General features: G+C 52.3%; 2 protein-coding genes across 3 annotated transcripts in view; one reads left to right on the forward strand and one right to left on the reverse strand.

Moving 5' to 3' along the window:
• Positions 1-1,690: 1,690 nt before the first annotated feature.
• On the forward strand, positions 1,691-4,181 carry OTX1 (orthodenticle homeobox 1). 2 transcript variants are annotated; one of them, XM_032683168.1, is made up of 4 exons: positions 1,691-1,875; positions 1,997-2,000; positions 2,391-2,564; positions 3,241-4,181. In XM_032683168.1, the coding sequence occupies exons 1-4, from the start codon at positions 1,775-1,777 to the stop codon at positions 3,997-3,999; spliced, it is 1,038 nt and encodes a 345-aa protein (XP_032539059.1). In that variant the 5' UTR covers positions 1,691-1,774; the 3' UTR covers positions 4,000-4,181. The 2 variants fall into 2 exon arrangements, with proteins under 2 accessions (XP_032539059.1, XP_032539057.1); XM_032683166.1 differs by lacking the exon at positions 1,997-2,000 and having other exon boundaries at positions 1,691-1,871; positions 2,413-2,564.
• Positions 4,182-8,358: 4,177 nt separating this feature from the next.
• Positions 8,359-17,853, reverse strand: part of WDPCP (WD repeat containing planar cell polarity effector) — a 148,008-nt gene continuing 138,513 nt past the window's right edge. Inside the window, 3 exon segments of the mRNA XM_032681648.1 lie at positions 8,359-10,244; positions 16,020-16,048; positions 17,578-17,672. Coding sequence (XP_032537539.1) covers positions 10,194-10,244; positions 16,020-16,048; positions 17,578-17,672 — 175 coding nt within the window. The 3' untranslated portion in view covers positions 8,359-10,193.

Here is a 17,853-nt window from a genome sequence, read left to right on the forward strand (position 1 = left end):
CGGCGCGGGGCGGTGCGGAGGAGCCGTCGCCCCGCGCTGCCATTGCCCGGGCGGCTGTCAGTCAGGCGGGGAGCGGCCGGGGATTGGCGCCAGGCTGGTTACGCAGTTGCTTTGCGCGCACATACAAGGGTAGGGCCGGGGGTAGGTGATCAATCCTCATCAGGGCCGCGGCTCCATCGCCCCGACAGCGCGGGCCGCCGGGCAAGGTAAACTCGGGGCGCCCCGACAAGTCGGAGGTGCGCGGCTCGGCTTCGGGCAGCGCCCCCCCCCGGGCCCCCCTCCCCAGCCCGCCTCTCACCTGCCTGCCCCCCCCGCTCCTTCCTCCCCCCGCCCGGCCCCCTCCGCGCCCCCCGCCCGCTCCGCCCCGCGCTGCCCCGCGCAGCCCCCGCCGGGCGGGCGCTCAGTCGCTCCGCAGGTGGCCGCGCAGGTGAGGCGGGCGGGGGCGGCGGGCACCGCGCTCACCGACGGGGCGGGCGGCGGGACGGAGCGTAGCGGGCCCTCGGCACCGCGAGCGGGGGTGGTGAGCGCGGCTGGGCCGGGGCTGCCTCGGGATTTTCCTCTGTCCTCTCTTTCTCTTTTTCACTTCTATTTCTCCCTTTTCCCCCACCTCTCTCTAGCCGGGACGGGCCGGCTCCGCCGCGTCCCCGACAAAGTTATGCAACGGCGGGTCACGGCGTTGCCACCCGACCTGCACCCGGCCCCGGCCTACCGGGGGGTGCCACGAACCCCCACCCGGAATTTACCCGGGGTGCCCGCCATACCCCCGGCTGGGGGGACACTTGTCTCAGCCTCGGCAGCGGGGGCCGCCCCCGGGGCTCGACGGGACCGCCTGGGGTCTCTCCACTCCTTCCTCCCCTCCGCATTTATCTGCGGGATTCTGCCACCGAGCCCGGCCGCTGCCTCCCGAGCTGGGTCCCGTGTCTGTGTCCGTCCCCCCCGCCGGCCCTGCCGGAGACCCCCGGTAGGGCCCCGCCGCCGTCCCGTCCCGGCTGCCGGCGCTATCGCCCGCTCGGCTGCCGGCGCGCTCCCTTTTCCTTTTCCCCTTTTTAACTCTTATCCATTTCTAATTAAAACGTCCCCGTCTGCTCGCTTTTAAATTAATTATACTTCCCTCCTCTGATACCTCCTTTTGATTCCTAATCCAATTATCTTTTTAAATAATTGCTTTATCTCTCCCGATCGCCGGGCACTGTTGCCTCTCGGCACTTGCGCGCAACTCGCCTTCGTTTAAAAAAATAATAATAAAATTAACAATCGGAAGCCGCCCGCCCGGTGTCCCCGCGCCGGGTGGGCGCAGACCTGCGGGAGCTCCGGGCGCCCCCCGGCAGGACTCGGGGCGGCCGGAGCCTCACCCGCTTCTCTCTGCTCTCTTCCCAGGCGCTCCGGCCTCGCCTCTGTGCGGGGAAGAAATCCGCCCGTTTCCCGATCGTCGTTATTATTTTTAATTTTTTTTTCTCCTTCATTTTTATTTTTCCCTCACTTCACCTGCGATCACTCGAGGACCTCGCGGCGGTGACGGCGGGACGGAACGAAAAGAAGTCCTTTCACGCTGATTTTCTGCTCCGTTTTTAAATTATCGTTGGCTTTTAATTTTTTTTTTTTTTTTTTTTTTTTTTTGCCTCTTGTTTGTTTTTTTTCCGGGCTACTTTTTGTCGGCTTTTTCTTTTTGCTTCCCTTCTTTTTCCCCCTTCCCACCCCATACATTTGATTTGATTTTGAATTGGGTTCGGTTTTTTTTCTGCGGGACTTCGGAAGAAACTGCCCGGCTTTTAGCATGATGTCTTACCTCAAACAGCCCCCTTACGGCATGAATGGGCTGGGGCTGACGGGCCCCGCCATGGACCTGCTTCATCCCTCCGTGGGGTATCCGGGTGAGTACCACGGGCCACCCCTGCCCGCCCCCCCGCCCCAGTTCCACTATCCTCCAGCAAGCAGAGGGCGAAAAGTTCGTGTCCCAGGCTGTTTTGGAGGACCCGATGGGGCCGTACGGTTTGAGATGGGCCGTGGGGTGGGTCCCCCTGTTTGCCTGCACCCCTGGCTGGGGAGAGTGGGGTCTAGCTGAGTTTCTCCCCTGTTCCGGGGGTTTCTTCGTTCTTGAGGTGATTTTTAAGGATTAAAAAGTTTTAAATAAAAAAAAAAAAGTGGATTTATTTCGGCACAACGAAATCTTCCCGTGGCTCCCATTGGAGCCAGGCCCGACCCTTCCCCAGCCCTGCACCCCTCACCCTGCCCTCAGCGAGACGGGGTCCAGCAGCCATGGGGGTGTGGGGGCACTGCTGCAATTTGGGCTCAGCAGCAGGGGTTTATCTCAAGCTGCTGCACAAGGGATCCCGGGGCTCCCGCTGTGCTGCGGAATGTGCGGGAGGTGCGTGGGGATCCAGCGTGACCAGTGTGGCTGTGCTCATCCCCCAGCCACCCCACGGAAGCAGCGACGGGAACGCACCACCTTCACCCGCTCGCAGTTGGATGTGCTGGAGGCTCTCTTTGCCAAGACCCGCTACCCCGACATCTTCATGCGGGAGGAAGTTGCCCTGAAGATCAACCTGCCTGAATCCCGAGTCCAGGTACCGGACCTGCATGGGGGAATACTGCATGGCTGTGGGTTGGGGGGATGCAGGGACGTCCCAGCTTAGCTGGCGCCACTCAGACTGAGTGTTCCATCCACACTCATCCCTGTTTCCTTGGGACAGGGGTGCATGTGGGCTTCGGTCCACTTATTTGTCCCATTCAGCCGAAGACGGGGCATTTATTTTTATTTATTATCCTCTTGCAATAACATTATTTTTATTAATATTTTTCTGTCGCACTCCACCTGCCCCAGAGCACAGCAGCCCCACTACCTGAGTGCTTCCTAGAGGTACTTCCTCTGGTCACTGTTCCCCAGATATCCAAAGGGTTGGAATATGCAGGCAGCACCCAACGCAGGATCTGTCCCCCAAAACCACATTTTGTCACCATGACAGGGATATGCACGATCTGGGACACCTCAGCCATTGACCCTGGTCATCCTTGCTTTTGGCAGGATGTGGTGTGGCCTGGGTGTTAGACCGGGGTGGTTTTTTTTTTATTGTGGGGTGTGGGGGGATGTGCTGATGGCTGGGTGCTGGTGCTCGCAGAACTGGTGCCAGGGTGAGGTTGGTTGGGTGCTCACAGAGTGAAGAGCCCCTTCTGGGGCTCTCTGGGCCCCCTGCTCACCCCACCACCCTCCTTGCTGCCCTGCACCCCATTTTCTCCCTCCAGGTCTGGTTCAAGAACCGCCGTGCCAAGTGCCGGCAGCAGCAGCAGAGCGGCGGCGGGGCCAAGAGCCGTCCGGCCAAGAAGAAATCCTCGCCAGCCCGGGAGAGCTCGGGCTCCGAGAGCAGTGGGCAGTTCACGCCGCCGGCAGCGGCCTCCAGCTCGGCCTCCTCTTCTTCCTCCAGCTCGGCCTCCTCAGCCCCAGTGGGCGCCCCAGCGTCTCTCAGCACCCCGGCGTCGTCCATCTGGAGCCCGGCTTCCATCTCCCCCGGCGCGGCGCCGGCGGGGGTGACGGTGCCCGAGCCGCTGCCTCCGGCCGCCGCGTCCTGCATGCAGCGGGCCGGCCCCGCCGCCACCGCCGCCTCCGCCAGCTACCCCGTGTCCTACAGCCAAGGCGGGGGGTACGGACAGGGGTACCCCGCGCCGCCCTCCTCGTCCTACTTCGGGGGCGTGGATTGTAGCTCCTACCTGGCGCCCATGCACTCCCACCACCACCCCCACCAGCTCAGCCCCATGGGGCCCTCCTCGGTGCCAGGCCACCACCACCACCACCCGCTGAGCCAGAGCTCGGGCCACCACCACCACCATCACCATCACCACCACCACCAGGGTTACGGCGGCACGGGGCTGCCCTTCAACTCCTCCGACTGCCTGGACTACAAGGAGCCCGCTGCTGCCGCTGCTGCCTCCTGGAAGCTCAACTTTAACTCCCCCGACTGCCTCGACTACAAGGACCAGGCATCCTGGCGCTTCCAAGTCTTGTGAGGGGCCGATCACCATCCCCCCAAGCTGCCACTGACCCCCCACCCGGGGTCCCCCCACCGCCTCCTGGGCAGGACTCTGGCTCTTCCTCCTCCTCCCTCTTTGTTAGCAGTGGCGATGCCCTGGGGAGGTCCTGCCACCCCCATCTCTACTGACTGATATTTATTTTGCTTCCTGCATCGCTCCACCAGGTTTATTATAATTATTATTTTTTTAAACGCAACAGAAGAGGAGTTTAAAAAAAAATAATAAATTAAAAAAGCCTAGCGTCTCCCCTGCTGCCCCCCGGGCAGAGGCGCAGGCTGGCTCCTGCCCTGCCGGTGTCCCCCCACCCCCAGCTTTGTGCGGGGATCCTCAGCCCCTCCGGGCACGGAAGCCCCGGTTTGCCGGTCCTGTACAGCCTCTTGCCGCGGGGAGCGGCGGGAACAATGTAAATACTCGGTCCGTTCCAGTGACCACGATTATTTTTAGTTGATGCTGTTGGGTTGGCATTTATCTAGAGTCTAACGTGGAACAGAACGTAAAAAAAACAAACAAACAAAAAAATCTTTTTTAAATTTTAATTTTCTTCCCCAAAAATGAATCTCTCCCAGTCTCATGTCCTCCGTCCATCCTCGAGGGCTCTGCACAAGCTTGGCTGTGCCGTCCCGGGGCTGGGGGCAGGGGTGTGCAGCAGCCATGGGCGACGCCCAGAGGGGGAGGCAAAGGGGGAGGGAAAGGCTGCCCAGCTGATCCGCAACCTGCAAACCAAAAAAACCCAAAACTTTTGGAAAAAAAAAAAATAAAAAGGCAAGAAAAAAGCCGTAAAAAAAGTTTTGGTTTATTTTTTGGGGGGAGGGTTGCAGGGGCAAGCGGCTCTGCTTCGGGGCTGGGGGAGGGGCGCACGGCTTTTCGGGGTGTGTTTTTTGATTTGGTTTTCGTTCTGGTTTTCTTGAGCCCCTTCTGTCGGTCGGTGCGTGGTGGCGGGTCGGTGCCGCAGCCCTGCGTTGCCCGCCTGCCTCACCCGCCTGGGCTGGGGCTTTCCGGCAGCTTTGCCCCGCAGGGAGGAGAGGGACCGTGTAAGCGTGATTTTTGATGCCGTAAACCCATGCTTACCCCTTCGACTGTAAGGGACCCCTTTCTTTCTTCGCCCCAAACCCAATAAAATCTAAACTAATAAACGCAGTGTTGTGTCCTGTGCTCCTTCCTCCCTCCCACCTCCTCTTCCTCGTGAAACTTCCCTGGGAAGAGTGAGGTGCTGGGAAAGAGTTCTTGTGGGGTCCCAGCAGGAGGGGCATGTGTGCGATGAGTTTGTGAGTGCTCTGGAGGTGGACCCACCGCTACTTCTGCAGGTGTGGGCTGGGGACCCACTCTTTCGTTAATGGACGCTTAATTGGTTACTGATTTATTGCTGCGCCGCGGTGTCGATGGGGCTTACGGGATGGGCAAACGCTGGCCGAAACAGCAATCCCCCCGCAGCTGGTGGGGCAGTCCCCCAAACTCGGGACCCACGGGCACGCCTGAGTGGTGGTGGTGGGGTGCGAGGGCCACTCGGACACCCAGCCCCGCAGCCAGACCTCTGCCCACTGTGCGGGAAGGGGTGTTCGGCACTCGTGCTTCCAGCCCTGGCTCCCGGCCGTTCCCACCCGCTGCCGGCTGGGAAGACAGGGGGATGGATTATTGCTCGTGACAATCCCCCCCACCCCTTTTTTTTTATTCTCCTTTCCCCAGACCTTCCCTGCAGTTGTTGGAAGCTGTCAGCTGGTGCCGGGGCTGTTCCTACCCGCAAACGACTAGAGCTGAGGGCATCAGCAGGGCCACTGCTGCCCTGCTTGGGACACTGATACACTGCTCGGGGAGCGCTCCCAAATTCCCATGCTCCTCCCTGTGCTCTCGCATTAGTGCCCGCTGCATCTGGAAGCTCGTGGGCTGTGCCGTGTGTCCCTATCCTTGGTGTTCCCAGGAACTCCTGGGGCAGTGGAGAACGTGGTGGGGTGAGAGGTGTCAAGACACTGGTGTTCTCCGTGCGGCCGCTTTGGGGAGGGTTTCACACACTCCCTCCCGTCCCAACTCCCCCCGCCCCAGCGTCGTGGTGGATGCGAACGGGGCTGGCAGTGCTGCTGCTGCTGCTGCGGTGGGAAAACCAGCGGGGGTCAGCCCCAGGTGCCACCCTTCCAGGATGCCTTGCATCCTTCCATGGCATAGCCCCGAGGCGGGGGGTGGCCTCCCGCACCCCACGGTGCAACGGGAAGCGATGGGAGGGGACAAGTGCAGCTGAGTCAGACTTAGGGGATTTTTCTTTAAGTGGTTCTTTTCCTTGTTGTCCTCTTCTGTGCATATATATAGATAACATAGATTTGAGTATTTATTCTTTTAAATGTATCTTCACCTATAAAATAATTGTTCTCTTCTGCAAGCACAGGTCAGACACTCATCACACTGAAGTGTGGCTGTACAAGCAGTTTAAGGGAAGGCCATGTGTTCTGGGTCCAGTGCAGCAGCCCATGCATCCCCAAGCCCTTCTTTTAAAGAGGCAAAAATTAACACAGCCCTCTTGGGTCTGAAAAAAAAAAATAAATCTGTGCTGGGCACGAAACGAATCAGAGTTGCCCTCCCAGATGTAAGGAGCACCTGAGAGACAAGAGTCAGTAGGTGTATAACCCACACTCCCTCAAATACACACTTCTCATCTTCTTTAGGCAAAAATTATGCACACTTCTTCATCCTTATAAGCTGTGTTCCATTATAACTCAGTAAATCAGTGAGGCTGAGACAGAGCCAAGAGGGGAGCCTGAATTTTTATTTTGGTGATGTGGTCCTAAAACTCTTCATCCAGTGCCCCACAGTGGGGCTGGGCCAAGGATCTGTTTTGGGGTTTGGGACTCCAAGGGATGCTGGTGTTCCCTCCCCCCCCCCCCAGCAGCACTTTATGCCACTGGCCAATGGCTTGTCCAGCAACTTCCACACTGGAATTTGGGCATTTTCCCACTCACACAGATTGAGAGCACGGTGTTGAAACTGGTTGCTGAGACCAGCTGGCAGTGGAGGCACAGAGGTGAGCTGGTCCAGATCACATCAAATCATGGCTTTGCCTTCAATGCTTGGCTTCACTTTTTTTAAATTTCTTTTTCAGTCAGTGCCAGCAGGGTGGGCAAGACATGACTTGTGCCTGTTGGTGGGCGAGCGTGGGCTGGGAAGGGTCATATCCGGGTTCGGGGGGGCCCCGGCGCCCTCCCTGTTTTGCCAGCTTAAGCAGCGGAGCAAACTTCTCCCAGTGTGGGCTTCCTCGAGGCTTGAGCAGGCACAGCCACCCCGAGCATGAGTCATGGCAGGTAAGGTGGCACGGTGCCGTGGCACTCGCTGCCTGGTGCCCGGCTCCAGGGGCAGGCGCCGGCAGGATTGCCAAGCTTTTTAGGGCAACCCGATTCTGAGACAGCTGCCGGGGTGGCTCGTGCCCCACCTCTCAAGCAAGAAGGCTGCTGGGTGCATGGTTACTGTTTTATTATTTTATTTTATTTTATTTTTTTATTAAAAAAGCATTTGCTGCTGGAGCACGGAGCTGCCAGTGGCCCAGGGGTGCAGTCACAGCGCCGAGACGCGCCGGGTTACCCGGCACAGGCTGTGAAGCTCCCGCCTCTTCCCCAAGTGCCGGCAGCTGCCTGGGCTACCGAGAGCCTGCTCCAAAGGCACGTGGGGCTTTCCCGCCTGTAAGTGGAGAGCCAGGATTTGGGGTGAGGGGGGAGAGGGACAGAGGGGAGAACATTCCCCAGCTTGGGCTGTAGTTAGCTTTTATGCCTGGAGGAATAATTGATGACCTATTTGCTGTTATCAGAGTATTTGCTCCGAGTTTAGTCCCTGCTCGGGAAGCTTTGCTGTTAAACCCCCCACGTGTGGCAGGGAGCTGTGACAGGTGATGGTGTGAACACCCTTAGCGGTACCAGGCCGGGCAGAGGTGGGCAGAGGCTGGGCAGGGTTGCTTCTGGCTGGGGTGACCAACTCCTCTTTATTGTGCAGGATGTGCTTTGGGAATGCAAATTGTTATGGCTGAGCAAGAATTAAATTATTAAAAAATTATAACTATAAATTGTGTGGCAAGTTTCAGAAGTCGTACCCACTAACATGACTTACTACAGCTATTTTGTAGACAGCCCTTCTGGCTGGGCACAGAGAAAACAGGTGATTACAGCTGAATAAGGAACCATCCGTTTGTGGTTTTCCCTGTGCTGACCTCTGTGTTAGCCAGTTGCTGCTAATTCATGCACTTTGAGTAGCAACTAATGCACATAAAGTCCCATGCTGGTTCCAAACCTGTTTTGATTTAGTCAAAAAAGGTCTGCAGATATACCTCCCAGCTGAGGAAGCTGCTGTACTGGAGAGCTCTTCTTTCATGTCGTACAGTGGAGCACAGAATACTGTGGGGAAGGAGGAGGGTGAAAATGGTCACAGGGCTGAAGCCTAAATGAAAACATACACCTATTTCCAGTTAAATCCCTATTCAACACTTCTTTTTTTTCCAGAACATACAGGACTTTTCCAAGAAAGCCATGAGAGGATTTTTTTTTTTTTAAATGAAAAACTGCAATTTTAGGAAACAGCATTCTGGACCTTATGTACATTTCTAGTATCACTTCCTCTATATTTTTAAGCTGAAATCCTCTTAGCATGCAAAGTAAATAGATTATGATATACTGAAGGATTAAGAATCACTGTCTGGTGTCAGATTAATCCCTCATATAGACCATCACTTGTACTGACAGAAATATGGCTGCAATTCAGCAAAATAGCTGTATGGCAAGGCAATGTGTCATAGCCTCTTACGCAGAACAAGCCCTCCGTCATCGTGGTCCATTGCTGTGCTTGTGTGTCCTTCAGAAATTAAATTTATGGGACATTAAAGGCATCTTCTTTTACAATGGCCATTGCCATTATGGCTCTGTGTGGGGAGGTGATGCAGCAGCCTGCTCTGTTTCAAAGCTCTCCTTATTTATTTTTCCCTGTTGGGTGTACAGAATCCTACGGATTGCAGCCCCTTTGCTCCCTTCAAACCACAACCCAAAATGTCTTTGAATCCTTTGAATACACTCATGGAAAGGTGCTGACTCGGCTGAAGTGCCAAAATGGTGCAACCAAAATCACCCATCAGGCAGTAGAATTTTGCCCCATGGGGGGGAAATGGCTGGTGACAGCAAGCCCAAGTATTTTATTTGGGTAAATACAGACTTTTGGTTAATAAAATACTTCTAATGGCTTGTGGATTTTTTTTTTTTTTTACATTTTGCTTTTATTTTCAGTCCATCATACAGGCTTGTTCACCATATAAAACCAATTTGAAGAAGCTCACTGGCTCTAGGTTGCAACCACCCAATGCTCCCCAAAAAAGCTCAGTCTTAATCCACACATGTGCCTACGGGTGAGTACAAAAAACCTGTGTCCATATACTCTGCGCTCGATCAAATGGTGGGAAGACAGACCCGCGATGATGCTCATCCCTCTCTTCACTGCCAGGAAAAAACAGAGGGCTGGAACAGGTTACGTTACCTTCTCAGTGCATTTTTTCTTTGTGGTTAGAGGAGGGAGATTAAAATCTGGACTCCAATGGAATGATGTTTAAGAGGCTCCGCATCTTTTTTTCAAGGCAAAATAATGGTTATTCTACTAAGATGATATATCTAGATATGAAAATGGAGAGCATTCTTTGAAAAATGCTGCCAACTGTGAAAGGCTGCTCTTTCACAGAGGTATCCTGAGTGAAGATTTTATCTGCTGGTATCTCAATAGGACGGTTTTCAGAGCCTTAAGTGGAAATTCAAATCTGCTTCCAAGTGAAGATTGTAAAAACATATAATGCATAGAGAATTACAGACTTCCTCCTGAAAAGCTTATGGATTCATCCAAGAAAGGCCCCCAAAAATTTTTCAGCATTGAGTTTGTACAGTAAATGAGTATCTGCAATTACTCCCTTTTTTGATGTCTTTAAATGACATGATGAAAACGTCACCAAGTTGCCCTCCACAAGCACACACAAGGTACTTTGTGCATGGACATGTTCATGTGAACTTAGAAATAATTTGGAGGTCTAAGGGCAGGATATTTTCTAAGCCTGTTGTCTTGTCATCTGCTAGTGGTCAGATCCAGGGCTGGCTGGAAGTTTGCTGAAGGACTTCCCGTGAACTTCACCACCTCGGTGAGGCTTCCTCTTCTTTGCTGTGGGAGCTCAATCACACCAGACCAAAGTGCACAATTTGGAGAGACCCGCTGTCTCTGGTCACCTGTGGGGGAAATACAGGAAGGATCAGACAGGCTGCAGGGACAGGCAACGAGGGACAGAAACACAGGTATTGGAAATACCATCCCAATCCAGGGAGAGGAGACAATTACAGACACTGTCCCATTTTAGCCTGGGAATAAAGGATGCAGCCCTAAGTGGTGGAGCTGGCCTTGTGGTTCAAGGTAAGGCACCTCTCACATTTTTTTAAGCCTACCTTCACAACCCCCCACCCCTGCTGTTCCTGGAAAAAACAGGCACTGCAGCTCCAGCGACTGCTCACGGTGTCCCCTGAGATGTGAGAGGCTGGGAGCTGAGGCTCCACCTGCCTTTGAGACCCCTTACCTGGCGCCTGGAAGCTTATTGGTGAAAGTGAAACTTTAGATTTTTGTTACCTTTTAATTAAAATATACTGCAAACAGCACAAGGCTGGGCTAATGCCAGTGGTTAGCCAGCCAGGTTTTCTAAGTTATGTGGGGATGGCATTTTGCATTCCTCATACAATGCAAATATGTGATTTAAGCACAAAGCCCTATCCTGCACTCAGGGTGGAAACTCCAGCCCTCTGGTTTTGCAAAGGACACGACGATGGGGAGAACGTGTGCCACAAATAGAGGTTATTTCATAACACAGGCTAGGGTGCCTGCAAAATGCATGAAATACTTTGCCTTGGAAAGCGATGTAGTCTAGTGAGTCATTGCTTTCTTTTGAATTACAGATGAGTAGCCAGCCCTTCATGATGCAAAGAAGAAAACTAGGTGTGGAGCTGGAAACAAAGGGAAACGTGTGTTTGTCCTGTCTCGGAGGGCAAAACACACCGGTTGGCGTGGGAAGAGTGGGTGGGCTTGGCCCCAGGAGGTGGCTTTCAGGGCTGTGTCAGGCTGCACAGGTGAGGGCAAACAGGACTCATGTGAGTGATTCCCTGGCTCCTTGGCTCCAGGAAAGATGAAAAAAAAAATAATTCTCTTAACTCTTGAAGCTTCATAAGGAACCTTTACCAGAGCAGCAGCTCCATCTCATGGCATGTGCATTTCACCACAGAGATAGAGATCTCCCTCCGAAAGGTACAACCTCCCTACCTCAGCGTGGAGGGAGCAGTAAAAGTGGAACGGCTCCAAATAAGCACTGTATGGACATTGAGTTTCCAGCCCATTGCTTGGCTCTTCCCTTGCAGGGAGATGGTGAGATGTGGCCCGGCCACAATACGACCCCTTGTTAATTTGAAGACGACAAGAAAGTATCCCCAGTATCTCATCCAAATCAGTCCTTGCATCCCAGACCCCACCAGGTTATTCCAGTGTGGAAACCTGAAGCACTGCTTCACCACTGAGACTTCTTAGCTCTCTTCAAGGAGGTTGTGAGGTGCCTTACTTGGTAGCAGTCTTCCTCCCCCCAGTCCTGGGGTTGTGTGTATGTGCCTTGGGTTTTGGGTGGCTTCAAGCTTTCTGTGGGCTCTCCTTGCTCTCTGAATGACACATGTTGGAGGCTTCAAAAAAACCATGATTTATTTTTTTTCTTTTTATTCAGTAAAGCCCTGAGGAACATCAGTGATTGCACGTGAGGAAGGGGTGGCTCTTTTGCCCCTAGAGCTGTGTCAGGGCCTGATGCAGAGAGGTTTCTGCTGGTGGTTGCATTGGGCACCAAGAGAATAGGTGGGAAGGTGAATCTAGGCTAGGAAAAAAACCCACATCATGTTTGATCATATGGAGTTCAAGGCTGTTTGCTTAGGTCACTGCAGTTCAACGCTCAGGGTCCCGAGTGCATCAGGCAGATAATTGACCTGGGGTTTGCGATTTGTGCCTCTGTCTGGGGAGAGTTGAACAAGAACTCAGCTCTGCAGACCTACCTACTTGCTTTTTAAAAAAAATACTTTTCAAAAAAATCCTATTTGCAAACCTCTCTGGTCACACGAAAGAAGACTTGACGGTGTCGTGTGGGAAGTCTGTGATGTGGCATCAAGCTTGTAGAGGTATTTAATGTTAATCAAAGGCTGAAGAGCAGTAATGACTGGAAGCCTCTTCTGATATCTGCATCTCTTCTGATGCAGCACCCCAGCAATAAAAGACACCGTAATAATTTGGTGAGAGTTGATTTTCACAGTGCAGGAAGATGGGTGTCCAGGAGCAGGGGAAGCCAGCACTGCAGTGCTGCTCCCTATGGTGATGAGCCGCTAGTCATCTAGAGAAGGAAAACGTGAATATCCTGACAGGAGAGCATCTACTTGTGCCCTGGAGAATTCAGATCGTGGGGCTTTGCATGGTAATGGTGTGGTCCCGCTCCAGCAGGTGAAGGGAGGAGTGGTAGGGGAAGGCACACCCTGTAATTGAAAAGCCACTAAGTCATCTCAGACCTGCAGGGATAGCAGGATGGAGGCTGTGGTTTGCTCTGTCTCCACAGGTCTGAGGCAGAATGGAGGATCCTTTTACTCTTCTGTAGTGGGAAATACAGAGAAATCTCTTCCCCGCGCTGCTGTATGGCTCCCAGGAGGCTATGCTTTTCCTCCCGGGGATTATTCGCAAGGGCACGATGAAAGTGGGAAAGGACAAGAGTGGGAAAGAGGGGAATAAATGAAGGAGCCTTGGGGAATTATTTTAAACACCTGTTCTTTTCAGATGAAGACTGCCCAATTCCAGGCTACAGGAATGACTGTGTGGAAGGACATGCCTGATGCTAGGGACCCACAGGTACTGCTTTTCACTGGAAATGCCTTGTTTCCCTCGAATAGCATCACATAAAACCATTCTGGCTGACAGATATTCATCTGAGTGGTAACATATTAAAACAACCATTTGGTAGTTATAAGGCACCATTGACTTCAGCATCTTAAATTGCCATATATAAGATCAGTCTCTGGTCCAGAAACAAGAGAGTAGTTGAGATAAATGTTTTCCAAAGGGTCTTGTTTTTACCAAGGCAGGTGACTAGGGTGTTTGGAGCCTTGGTTTTGCTTACATAAGTCTAGGTGCTGCTAAATGGAGACTCTTTGAACTAACCTACACAGCTTGCTCAAGACAATCAAATCCCAGAATAACACAGATGAGGAGGGGCCTTTGTTATCAGCCTGCTCAGAGCAGCAAGACCAGGCTGGGTCTCAAGCAGGATGGTCCTCCAGGCTACCCTAATCTCATCCCCAGCCTTTCCTGGAAGACAGGGCTGAACAAATCCTGAGCACTCCAAATATTGTGGATGAGATGCACACTTCTCATTTGCTTCAAGCCCTGAGGAGCCGTACCCAAACAAGCCATGCTCAGGGCAAGAAAAGCTGCAGCTTATCCTCACTCCTCTGGCATCTACCTATGCTGACCCCACTTTTGTCCTCAGTGATGGGATCCTCTGGCCAGTGCTGGTCCCAAACCAGCGTGGCAAAGGTGGTTTGCATTCATCCTACCTGTGATCTGAGACCACCACAGCAGCCCTCACCCATCATCACCCTCACACCCGGGGCTGCAGGCAGGGCACATGTCACTTGTGCTCGTGCAAAGCCACCGGCACTGCTGGAGGGACACGGGTGGCCCCCGTGGCAACAGGGTCTTGCCTCTGAGCCACTTCTCTCATGCTGTAGGGCTAATGCTTTCCTCCAGAAACAAATCTTGTTCAACAGCTTGAGCACTGCTTGGCTGTGTGACAGCCAGCTGCTCTGGCAGGTCACTGGGAACAGTTTGTTGCACGATCTTTAGAGTTTCAGGGAGGAGAAGCTTCCTCATAGCTGAGAGAGCAGCGAGTGAGGAAGACATGTGCTATGGTGCCCCTACAAAGAATAGGGCCCATATCAGATACATCCCCACTGAGGCCTCTGTGGCCATTTGCACTGGCAATAGGTCACTTCTGGCCCCAGACTTTCACCAACATACTGGCAAAGGAGGGCAAAGCAAATCCTCTGTCTCACAGCTGCAGGGATCTTCCTGCAGAGTTGCCTGTGCAAGAAGGGCCGGGTTTTGGGTGTGCTCCCCTTGGGTGGCACCAAGCCCAGTATTGTGTGAGCTCCCTCTGAAGCAACATGAGGGAAGTGGTGGCAGGGGGATGCCAGCCCAGGGAAGCAGGAGGGTGAAAGTGGGGCCTTGGGAACAGGCTGTCCACCAATGTGCTGATGTAGCAGGATGGTTGTGGTGTCCAGGTGAAGGGCTGCTGCCTTCCCTTGGTCCAGAGCAGCTCAGATGGAAGTGCCCCATTTCCCCATGCACAAGCAGCTTTGCAATGTGTGCTGAAATCAAGCCAATTCCACCCAGGTCACAGAGGTCACACTTTGACCACACCAGCTCTTAGTACTGGTGACCACTCAACTGCAGTAACTTTTTGGAACCAAAGAGTGCTTTAACCACTCCCTTGGATAAATCCTTAATGATGTGATGGCAAAGCTTTCTTCCGTGTATCACTCTTGTTATACAGCCTGTACATTTGGGTTTGTAGATTTTATTGTCAGAGTCCAGAGCTTTCAAATTAACTTCTCAGTTTATTAATTCAGCTCCTGACATGAAGGCAAGGAGCATCTTCCACATAGCTCGGGGAAGGAGCAGTTAACTGCTGGCTAACCCAGCTGCAAATCCAGGGATCCCACCAATGCCTCCAGACCATCACTGCTGCTTTATTTCACTGTACTCTGTATCCCGAGGCCACCAAAATCACCCAAAGGCCAACAGGGACATGCTTTGAGTATGAGGATTTCCCATTGGTGTGACTCCAATGTGGTGAACTCTGGCACCTGGTCCCCAGCCTTTCCCCATCCTCCACCCAGTGAAAATGTGCAAGGGCCCGCAGGAGGCTGCAGAGGTGGGGCCGGTGTGTGTTCTTCTTCAGTGCTCCAGGACTGGTAGAACAGCTCTTGGAACACAATTTTACTTGGCACAGGCTGGTTTTGTAATGAAAGAAATAAATAAGTGCCATCCTGCTCCGCTGGGAGGTTGAAGTGTTTCCTTTCCTTTTTTTTTTTTTTTTAATGATCTGTTTGCACTGAGGCCAAACACTGAATACTTTGGCCTCAAAAATAGAAGTTTAAACAAGAACTGTAACTGGGAGGAAGCTAAAACACAGGCACTCTTGTGCCTCCATCCACGGTGTCATGAAATTTATTTTATTATTTATTATATTTTATTTCATAATTTTATTTTTTCCCTTAAAGTAGAACTGAAGGAGTGTGTTGGTGCTGCCAACTCATCAGCTCTGGAGATAGGCTCTGTATATATGTGCTCTGTATGCACTCCCACCAACACCCAACCTCCTGGGATACCAAACCAGGCCAAGAGGGAATGCTCCCACAGGAGATAACTGTAACAGAAGGATCTGGGGAAAAGGGTACAGCCTCCCTGCCCACATGGAGGTCTCCTCCTCTCCTGCCCCATCGAGCTTCTTGCAGGCTGGAAGGATGTGAGCCAGTGCAGGAGAGGGAGGAGGACAACATGACTGGAGGCTGGCAGTGGGGGGAAGGGATGGACCACCTTTTTTGGCAGCACCTTGCAGTTAAATCAGTTCAAAGTTATCATAAGACCATAGGGCAGTATTTCACTCCTCTTTACTGAGGTCTTGAAAGTGCCACTACGAGCACCAGCTACTTCATGTAAGATAAACATGGATGGAGGGCAAGACTTTTATGCTCTGTGCTCAATACAAAGCAGCAGGTGAAGCCCTGCTCTAGCAGAGCAGTATAGGAGCATTTCTACCAATTTCAGTGAGAGCCCTGCAGGCAGACAGCTTGCAGGGACAGGCTTGGGGAGTTTCAGGAAGCTTCAAAATAGAGTAAATAATAACAAGCAGAAATAAAAAAAGTAAATCAGAAATGGGTCACCTGCTCCGAAGGAATGGCTCTCATATTTCCTTGAAAAAAAAAACCAAGAAAACACAGTGTTATTTACATTCCACTTCACTCACTGAAAAACCGAAACAAACAAAGGTATGATATTAAGTAACTTTCACTTTTTCAATAAAACAAAGCTATTTTATATCATGTTATTCAATGGATGAATTAAAATACTTAATATATTCCTTATACAAGTCTATACATGTAGGATACGTATATTCCCTCAAACACTACAACAAGTTAAAGCAACCATGATTTTTGTGGATAAGGCAGTGTGGAGATGCAAGGCAAGCAGTGGATTGGGTATCCCACATCGTCCCAACTTGGTGGAGAGCTGTTGTAGGACTGGGATGCACACCCTGGGACAGTCCTGGCTGCAGCACACATGTCTGCCTGTACTGGGGTAGCTCTGGGGTGGTGGGGCATGGGCTGCCTGCCTGCCTGAGTGCTCAGCTTCTGTCTCGGGAGGGATTTTCAGTCTGTGTGCCGCCAGGTTGCTGCAGGAGGTGCTTGAGGATGAGGCTTCATGTTACAGCTTGAGCTGAATTAAGAGCTGCCAACATCAAAAAGAAGTCCTGCTGCAGGCAATGTCCTTCTGCCCTTCACTTGGTGCTGTCTGTGGTGTCTTCTAACCCCCACGCAAGGCAATTCAGCTCATGGGATGGACAAAGGCCCACAGGAAAGAAAACAAGCAATTTTTTTGAGTTGGGTTACTATGCTGTCAGCTTCCATGGATGCGGGTGGAAGAAGGTGGTGAGGGGGCAGCAGGACCTTCCCATTTTGATGGTGGCAAGCTGCTGGTTCAGCTTCACTGTAAGGTGGAAATGCACCCATAACTGGCTCGTTTGAAGTGACCTGTTTCAGTTGTGGCTCTGGAACTGCAGTTACGCCTCGACTGACCCTGCCAGCATGCCTGGAGACTGGCTCTGTTCCTACACACCTGTCAGCAGAGTGATGGGACACCCGGACAAGGCAGAAGATAAAGGTCCTCGTCTCACCCCTTGTGCAAACGCTCTCACCTATCCCTGCATGGCTGACTTCACAGGACAACTCTTTAACCATGATTTTCTCGTGCTGGGCTGCTCCTCTACTACACTGCTGCACTACCTTGACACTGCTACGATGGAAACACCAGATCCTGCTGAAGCAAGGCGGCCACCTTCCCTTACTCCAGAAACCCTGCAGGAGCAGTGCATGCTGCTGCTTCACAAGCCATGCAAGCAGTGAGGCTCTGCTGCTGCTATTGCACACCCAGTAACAGAGCAACAATGGCTGAAGGTAATAAACCCTGCCTGTTTTTGTTAAACCATGAATAACTGCTGCAAGATAAGGAGATTCATATGATCTGTTGAACTTATTCTGCCTCCATGAGCTGGTAGCTGAGTCCTCATGCCTCTGCCTGTTAGGAACACACAAACCAAGCTCATGCTGCAATGCCGCTTGACTTATTTTTATTCCGAGATTCAAATAAATTTTCAAGATATTAATCATCATTATTTTTAGCTTCATACCCTTGTGCATATTTTAAAGAGACTGGTTCACTTACCTTCCTGGCTGCTGGGAAAGGGTTTTGTGATCAGGGAGGTGGTGTGGCCACCTGTTCCAGGCTCAGTGTCCTCTGCCTGTCTGCAACTTGTGGGTCTTTGAAAACAAAACAGAAGTGATAGAAGGGGAGGGAGCAATGACTGTAGAGCTGGGGAGATACTGCATAGCAGAGCAAAGCTGTTTTGTTTGTTTTCTATCTTTTCAAGTATACAGCAGCCCGTGTAATTTCCTGGCTACAAACTGTAGCCCTTTCTATCAGATGCCAGTAGGTTTGTTG

The sequence above is a fragment of the Chiroxiphia lanceolata genome, chromosome 3 (assembly GCF_009829145.1).
Source record: "Chiroxiphia lanceolata isolate bChiLan1 chromosome 3, bChiLan1.pri, whole genome shotgun sequence".
NCBI lineage: Eukaryota > Metazoa > Chordata > Aves > Passeriformes > Pipridae > Chiroxiphia > Chiroxiphia lanceolata.

What these genes read in the sequence shown, in the direction of transcription:
- OTX1 (XM_032683168.1), top strand. Translation starts at nt 1,775, where the DNA reads ATGATGTCTTACCTCAAACAGCCCCCTTACGGCATGAATGGGCTGGGG. An exon ending in TGCCTGAATCCCGAGTCCAG is followed by an intron (nt 2,565 to 3,240) that starts GTACCGGACCTG and finishes TTCTCCCTCCAG; the next exon opens with GTCTGGTTCAAGAACCGCCG.